Source organism: Zingiber officinale, chromosome 2A (genome assembly GCF_018446385.1).
Source record: "Zingiber officinale cultivar Zhangliang chromosome 2A, Zo_v1.1, whole genome shotgun sequence".
In the NCBI taxonomy this organism is placed as follows: Eukaryota; Viridiplantae; Streptophyta; class Magnoliopsida; order Zingiberales; family Zingiberaceae; genus Zingiber; species Zingiber officinale.
Genome location: NC_055988.1, coordinates 97,475,549 through 97,483,793, shown reverse-complemented (window position 1 = coordinate 97,483,793; position 8,245 = coordinate 97,475,549). Strand labels below are relative to the sequence as shown.

The following is an 8,245-nucleotide window of genomic DNA, read 5'->3' as shown; positions in this document are numbered from 1 at the left end:
TCACATTTGTACTAATGTGCAGACGCTGAGAAATAGCAGAGCATTGACGAAGGGTGAGGTGGACCTACGCGTAGGCAATGGAGCACAGGTTGCTGCTGTTGCTGTAGGGACTTATTCTCTATCTTTTCCCTCTGGACTTGTACTAGAATTAGATGATTGTTGTTATGTGTCTGCTCTTACTAAGAACATTATATCAGTTTCTTGTTTGGACAAGAAAGACTTTTCATTTATAATAAAGAACAAATGTTGTTCAATTTATTTAAATGATGTGTTCTATTGTAGTGCACCTATGATTAACGGACTCTATATTCTAGACTTAGAGAACCCCATCTATAACATAAATATCAAAAGGTCCAAATCAAATGAAATGAACCAAACCTATCTCTGGCACTATCGCTTAGGTCATATAAATGACAAACGCTTATCTCAGCTCCATAAAGATGGTTTGCCGGACTCATTTGATTTTGAATCATATGAGACATGTGAGTCATGCCTACTGGGCAAGATGACCAAGACTACCTTTAGTGGACACAACGAGAGAGCGAATGACTTGTTAGGATTTATACATAGTGATGTATGTAGACCTTTCAATGTCGCTGCTAGAGGTGGTTATATGTACTTCATTACATTTACTGATGACTTCAGAAGATATGGTTATATGTATCAGATGACACATAAGTCTGAATCCTTTGAAAAGTTCAAAGAATTCAAGAATGAAGTGCAAACCCAGCTTGGCAAGAGTATTAAGATACTTCGATCAGATCGATGTGGTGAATACTTTAGCCATGAGTTTCGTGACTATCTAGCTGAGTGTGGGATTCTATCCCAACTCACTCCTCCTGGAACACCACAGTGGAATGGTGTATCCGAAAGGAGGAATCGTACCCTATTAGATATGGTGTGATTTATGATGAGTCACACAGATCTTCCTATGTCTCTTTGGGGCTATGCTCTAGACACAGCATCCTTCATAGTCAACCGAGTTCCATCCAAGGCTGTGATAAAGACACCATATAGGATATGGACTGGGAGAGATACCTAGGTGTCTTTTATGAGGATTTGGGGTTGTGATGCTTACGTTCGACATCAAGTCTCAGACAAACTGGGACCCAAATCCGATAAGTGCTATTTTATTAGATATCTCAAGGAAACTAAGGGATATTACTTCTACGTTCCCAGTCAACATAAAATAGTTGTGGCTAAGATTGGGGTATTTCTAGAAAGGGATTTTGTTTCTAGAAAAACTAGTGGGAGTACGTTCGATCTTGAAGAAGTTCAAGATATTGACCATAGCACTGAAGCCTCGATAGAAGTTGAACTGGAACCACAAAGTGTTGTGGATGATGTTGTCCTACAAGGAGTTGAGGAACAACAACTAGTTCAAGTAGACCTACCTCTTCGCAGGTCTGATAGGGTACGTCGTCAGCCTGAGAGATATTCATTTCTCTTGTCTGACCATGATGATGTTGTGCTCATTGAGGATGAGCCTACCTCTTATCAGGAAGTTGTGATGAGACCAGATTCTGAGTCATGGCTAGAAGCCATGAGATCTGAAATGGAATTCATGTACACCAACCAAGTATAGACTTTGGTTGATCCACCTGAAGGGGTGAACTCCATTGGGTGTAAGTGGGTCTTTAAGAGAAAGACTGACATGGATGGACTTATATATAAGGGTCATCTGGTAGCTAAAGGTTTCAAGCAAATTCATGGTATTGACTATGATGAAACCTTTTCTCCTGTAGCGATGTTTAAGTCCATTCGGATTGTAACACCCCTAGAAAGCCTAGATAAGAAAGTAAGGGTAATGAGAGTACGAATGTAGTGAAAAGAAGGTGTAGATATTCTAAGTTAAATATTAAGATGGGAAGGATTTAGATGATTAAAACTTTATGAAAGAAAATAAAGTTGAGAATATAAATCATCTATGCATGATTTATGATGGATGGAATTAATGTAGACAAAAGGAAGAAATATTGTAATACCCCGGTTTTGATATTCTGGTTAAGTACGACTTAAAAGGTTAGATGGTACTATTCATATCACCAAGGTGCACCTTCCTTTTCGGAAGCCCAAACTTAAGAACTCCAAAGTTAAGCGTGCTTGGCTTGGAGAAATCTGAGGATGGGTGACCTCCTGGGAAGTTTTCCAGGGTGCGTGCGAGTGAGGACAAAGCACGCTGAAAGGACCTCCGGTGGTCTGTGGAGCTAGTCATCAAACCGATAGGTAATTCTGGTGTCATTCCTGGTTCGGTCCGGGGGGGGGGCCCGCCCGGGCCGGGCGGTGAGTGCGCCTGTGGTAGGAGCACCCAGGGCACCACCTAGCGAGGGAGATTCTGGGATTTGTTTGTGGTGTGATTTGTGGTTACACAATGAGGACGTTGTGTCTTTAAGTGGGGGTGATTGTAATACCCCGGTTCTGATATTCTGGTTAAGTATGACTTAAAAGGTTAGATGGTACTATTCATATCACCAAGGTGCACCTTCCTTTTCGGAAGCCCAAACTTAAGAACTCCAAAGTTAAGCGTGCTTAGCTTGGAGAAATCTGAGGATGGGTGACCTCCTGGGAAGTTTTCCAGGGTGCGTGCGAGTGAGGACAAAGCACGCTGAAAGGACCTCCGGTGGTCTGTGGATCTAGTCATCAAACCGATAGGTAATTCTGGTGTCATTCCTGGTTCGGTCCGGGGGGGCCGCCCGGGCCGGGGCGTTACACGGATTATGCTTGCTATTGCAGCGTACCACAATTATGAGATCTGGCAGATGGATGTCAAAACTGCGTTTCTGAATGGAAACCTGCTCGAGGATGTGTACATGACACAACCTGAGGGTTTTGTAGATCCACAACATACTACCAGAGTATGCAAGCTGCATAGGTCTATTTATGGACTAAAGCAAGCTTCTCAGAGCTGGAATCTTTGATTCGATGATACAATCAAACAGTTTGGTTTCATCAAGAATGAAGACGAACCTTGTGTCTATAAGAAAGTTGCAGGGAGCACAGTTGTCTTCCTTGTATTGTATGTAGATGACATACTACTCATTGGGAACGACATCCCTTTGCTGTAGTCTGTAAAGACTTGGCTAGGGACTTGTTTCTCAATGAAGGACTTAGGTGAAGCATCCCACATTCTAGGCATAAAGATCTATAGAGATAGATCTAGGAGATTGCTTGGCCTAAGTCAGAGTACATATATTGACAAGATATTACTACGGTTTGCCATGCAGAACTCCAAGAAGGGATTTCTGCCGATGTCATATGGTGTGAGTCTTTCGAAGACTCAAGGTCCCTCTTCTAGAGAGGAGAGAGACCGCATGGATCAGATCCCTCACTACAAAAAAATAGGATTTTGGGGACAAATTTTGGGACGAGTTTTTAAAAAAAATTCGTTGCAAAATTTTTTGCGACGGATTTTGGGACGAAAATATAATCGTCGCTAATCTGTTGTTGCTAATTTTTGCGACGAAAAGTTGAAAATTCGTTGCAAAATCTGCGACGAATTTTATTTCATCCCAAAATTCGTCGCAGATTTGGGACGAAAATCTCATTTCGTTGCGAAAAAGCTCGGCCAAAAAAAAATTTACCTTCACAGATTTGCGACAAAAATAGATTTTCGTCCCAAATTTGCGACGAAGTTTGGGACGAATCTGGGTTCATCCCTAATTTGGGACGAATCTGGATTCGTTCCAAATTCGGGACGAATCTGGATTCGTTCCAAATTCGGGACGAATCTGGGACGAATCCAGATTCGTCCCAAATTCATCGTTGATTTGGGATGAAAATCTAAAAAAAATCAATAAGAAAACATATTTACAATCGCAAATTTGAGACGAAAATAAAGTTTCGTCCCATGTGACAAAATTTGGGACGAATTTAGATTCATCCCAAAATTCGTCCCAAAATTTGTCCCAAATATCATCCCAAATTTATGATAATTTTGCAACGAAAAGATTTCATCACAAATTTTGTCCCAAAACAAGAAAAAATTCCAACATCTCCCCTCTTTTTTCTTTTATCTTGTTTATATATTTACATATCAAATACTTCAACACATTCAATTAAACATATTCAAAACATCCATATCAACATTCCAAGAAGTCATTCAAAATTAAACACATCATATTCATACACAAATAAACAATATTCAAACAACAAGTCATATAATATGCAAAATACAAAGGTCAACAAGTCATAATCCAAACAACAAATCTAACAAGACATTCAAAGCAAAAAAAAAAAAAAGACAATACAAATCATCATCCCGAACTTCATTCGCCTTCTTTTCCGTTCTTCTTTTCCTGCATCAAATTACAAATAAATAATAAGTAACATTTATAACAAAAACAAAAATGTATCTAACATATCAATGATATATCTATATCTAACATTTAGAACAAATTAAACAAAACTTAAATCATTATCATAATATATCCAAGGCTTAATGGTAAAAAAATATTATTCATCCTTATTTGTATGAAACATATACATAAATGAAATGAAACTTATAACTAAGCGTTAAAAAAAGTGTGTAGGTCATGAAATAAAAAATACAGGTATCAAATGTTCCATGACATAATAAAACTATCAAAACATATTAGCTAAATTTACATGGATTAGTACAGTAAAAAATATACAAACAAACAAGTAAAACTTCCACCTTGATAATTCCAATAGCAGCTACAACTTTTTTGATTGCTTGTCCGGTTGCCTTCAACACAATCACCTTCAAACTTCTTTCCTGTATGGAAACACACATTCATTATTCATAGAAGTTACAATATATCAACAATGTCAGAGTACGAAAAGTATACAAGCACGTAGAAAGTTTCCTATAACGTCAAACTCAACCATAAGAACTTAGAAGAGGTTTAGGATCTAAATAACAATGGCAGTAGAAAATTAATACACATTAGAGGGGGGTCATGTTCATCCATACATGCATACAATACCTCAAAAGGAATACACATTTCCGATGAATGGTCATCTCTGATATGTTCTAGTTTGTATTCTGGACAAAGGAAGCATGCATGTTATCAGGAGACATCAATACCATCTGTAAAAGGCTAGAGTTTGAAAATGTCACCTCTAGTTTAGGCTCTATTCTGCTATTGCTGCACATGTTGTCTGCACATGTTGGATCCACAATCTCAGGAAACTTGTTACTTTCAATCTTAGGCAAGATTGTATCTGAAAGATTTCCAGGTTTGGAGCCCATGATTAGTTCAAGTAACATAAGACTAAGGCTGTAGATGGCATAAGTATCATGAGAGACCACGAATGAGTAGGATCCATCAACAAGTCCAGATTTGAGGAACTTGAAACCAGTAACTTTGGCAGAATAGTAAGTGTCTATAAGTATGTCACTGGTCTTGAGATCTTCAATATAATTTGATATTGATATTTCGTATTACAGGTATGCAAGGGCACTTGCAATTTCAGACGCAATATTCATTCTGAGGTGCCAGCAAGATCCGGAGATGTAAAAATATACAATTGAAACAAGATAGATAATGGGCACGTACCAACAAGAATAACCATTCTTTTTCTGCAAAACCTCCCCTTATAGCACCCTACGTCATTCTCATCTTGAGGATCATTGCTACAAGCTTTAAATGAAATTAAATTTTGTTTACAAAAATCTTAGTAATAGAAAAAAAACATTAGAATACTTAGTTAGCAAAAGATTCGAACAAGTAAACCATCGTAATGAAACCTATTGAGAGAAAACAAGCTATATACAAAAATGGGAAAGAAAAGCAACAAATCAAAATGCTACCTTTCTTTTTGTTTGTTTGTTGTATTGGAATGTAAGGCAGTGAATATAAATAATGACTCGAGTCCAGCAATCTCACATTTAAGACATCCAGTGCCCCCAGCAAAACCATCTCCAGTGAATCCCGGTGCGTAAACGCATCTAAAACCACCACGCACAGCAGTGGAGTTGACCACCAATGCGCCAGCCACAACAATTGACAAGAGAAGAAAAGGGGCGACCTGGCTGAGGGCGGAATGAAAGACTAGGGTGTCCTTGCCCTTGACAGCGTGGACGAGGTCCGACATCCTCTCTGAGAAAGTGTCACTGGCATAGTGAAGTGACCCTGCGATGTGGGCGTCGTAACTCCTCTCATAGTCCCTGAAGGCAGTATGCATTCGATGCACCTAGGGGCCGGCAGCGGCCACCCCGGCCTGGTAGCGGCCAGGGGGCCACAGCGGCCCAGGGGGCGGCGATCGGCCGCCAGCGGCCCTCCTGGCCAACCAGCAGCCGGCTGGGCCACCAGCGGCCGACAGGGGGCCGCCAGCGGGCCAGCCAAGGCCAGATCCGGCGCCCCGCAGTTGCCGTGCAAGGCCAGCCGCGCCGACCAGGCACGGCTGGCCGCAGTGCGCCGAAAATGCCGGAGAGGTGAGGGGAGAGTAATGAAACTTACCTGCCGGAGACATCGACGAAGAAGAGGGATTGCGCGCTGCTGCCGTCACCGAGTTGAGAAGAGAAGAGGAGATAGAGAATTTTGGAATGGATTGGGAATATCAGGGCAAATTTGGGACGAAATCGTTCGTCCCAAAGTAGGGACGAATTTCTAAATTCGTCCCAAAATATATATTTATATTTTTTTCAAATAATACTCCATAAAATTGAAAGATAAACTTATAAAGCTTAGAATCATATGAAACAAGTTTCTATGAGTTCATATCTGATCTCAAAAATGGCCTCAAACATAATTTTCATCCAATATACTGACATTTATAGATTTTTTGGACAAGGATTAGATATTTCATTTTAAAAAATTAATTAACCTCAATATATTTGGTGAAAAAATTGTTTGAGGTCATTAATGTGATCATGAGATCGATACGAACCCATAGAAATTTGTTTCGTGCGATTCCGAGTTCTCTAGATCCACCTTCCGTATTTTATACGTATTTATTTTGATTTTTAAAGAAATTAAATTTTACAACGAACTTAGAAATTCGTCCCTAATCTGGGACGAACTCTGAAGTTCGTCGCAAAATTTAGGGACGAAATTTCAAATTCGTCCCTAATTGTTTTTTTTAAGGTTACACTTTTAAAAATTGGAAGATGACTCTAGAGAGCTCGGAATGACACGAAACAAGTTTCTATGAGCTCGTATCGATTTCCTGATCTTGTTAGTAGGGTCAAACATAATTTTATACAAATACAATGATGTTTATAAATTTTTGGAACAAGAATTAAATATTTATTACTCGTTCAGGGTAAAAAATTTATAAATGTCAGTGTATTTGTATAAAAATATGTTTGACCCTACTAATAAGCTCAAGAGATCCATACGAGCCCATAGAAACTTGTTTCGTGTCATTCCGAGCTCTCTAGGGTCATTTTCTTATTTTTAAAAGTCTAACCTTAAAAAAAACAATTAGGGACGAATTTGAAATTTCGTCCCTAAATTTTGTGAATCGTACGAAACAAGTTTCTATGGGTTCGTATCGATCTCCCGATCACAATAAAAGCCTCAAACATTTTTTTCACACAATATATTTAGGTGAGTGATTTTTGGATATCAAAATCACCTAACCATTTTCAAACTCTAACTCTTTTTAAGTCAAGTCTTAAGGCTTATAGACTCCGTCCAATTATTATTACGATTAAAAATTTTTATAAAATGTTTGAGGCCATCATTGTGATCAGGAGATCGATATGAATCCATAGGAATTTGTTTCGTGCGATTCCGAGCTCTGTAGGTCCACCTTCCGCATTTTATACGCATTTATTTTGATTTTTGAAAAAAATAAATTTTGCAACGAACTTAGAAATTCGTCCCTCATCTGGGACGAACTCTGAAGTTCGTCGCAAAATTTAGGGACGAAATTTCAAATTCGTCCCTAATTGTTTTTTTTAAGGTTACACTTTTAAAAATTGGAAGATGACCCTAGAGAGCTCGGAATGACACGAAACAAGTTTCTATGATCTCGTATCGATCTCCTGGTCTCATTAGTAGGGTCAAACATAATTTTATACAAATACAATGATGTTTATAAATTCTTGGAACAAGAATTAAATATTTATTACTCGTTCGGGGTAAAAAATTTATAAATCTCAGTGTATTTATATAAAAATATGTTTGACCCTACTAATAAGATCAAGAGATTGATACGAGCCCATAGAAACTTGTTTCGTGTCATTCTGAGCTCTCTAGGGTCATTTTCCAATTTTTAAAGTCTAACTTAAAAAAAAACAATTAGGGACGAATTTGAAATTTCGTCCCTAAATTTT

At 38.6% G+C, this 8,245-nt stretch overlaps 1 protein-coding gene across 17 annotated transcripts; it reads right to left on the bottom strand.

Annotated features, from left to right (window-relative positions):
* Nucleotides 1-4,081: 4,081 nt before the first annotated feature.
* Nucleotides 4,082-6,560, bottom strand: LOC122041654. Of its 17 annotated transcripts, none has more exons than XR_006129027.1 (6): nt 5,850-6,542; nt 5,520-5,596; nt 5,081-5,450; nt 4,947-5,005; nt 4,655-4,735; nt 4,082-4,295 (listed from the first exon to the last, which is right to left on the bottom strand). XR_006129027.1 is itself a non-coding variant. In XM_042601413.1 (6 exons), the coding sequence occupies exons 1-6, from the start codon at nt 6,433-6,435 to the stop codon at nt 4,266-4,268; spliced, it is 627 nt and encodes a 208-aa protein (XP_042457347.1). In that variant the 5' UTR covers nt 6,436-6,560; the 3' UTR covers nt 4,082-4,265. The 17 variants fall into 17 exon arrangements, 6 of the variants coding, with proteins under 6 accessions (XP_042457347.1, XP_042457351.1, XP_042457348.1 ...); XR_006129024.1 differs by having other exon boundaries at nt 5,520-5,603; nt 5,850-6,541; XR_006129026.1 differs by having other exon boundaries at nt 5,081-5,423; nt 5,520-5,603; nt 5,850-6,541.
* Nucleotides 6,561-8,245: the final 1,685 nt, after the last annotated feature.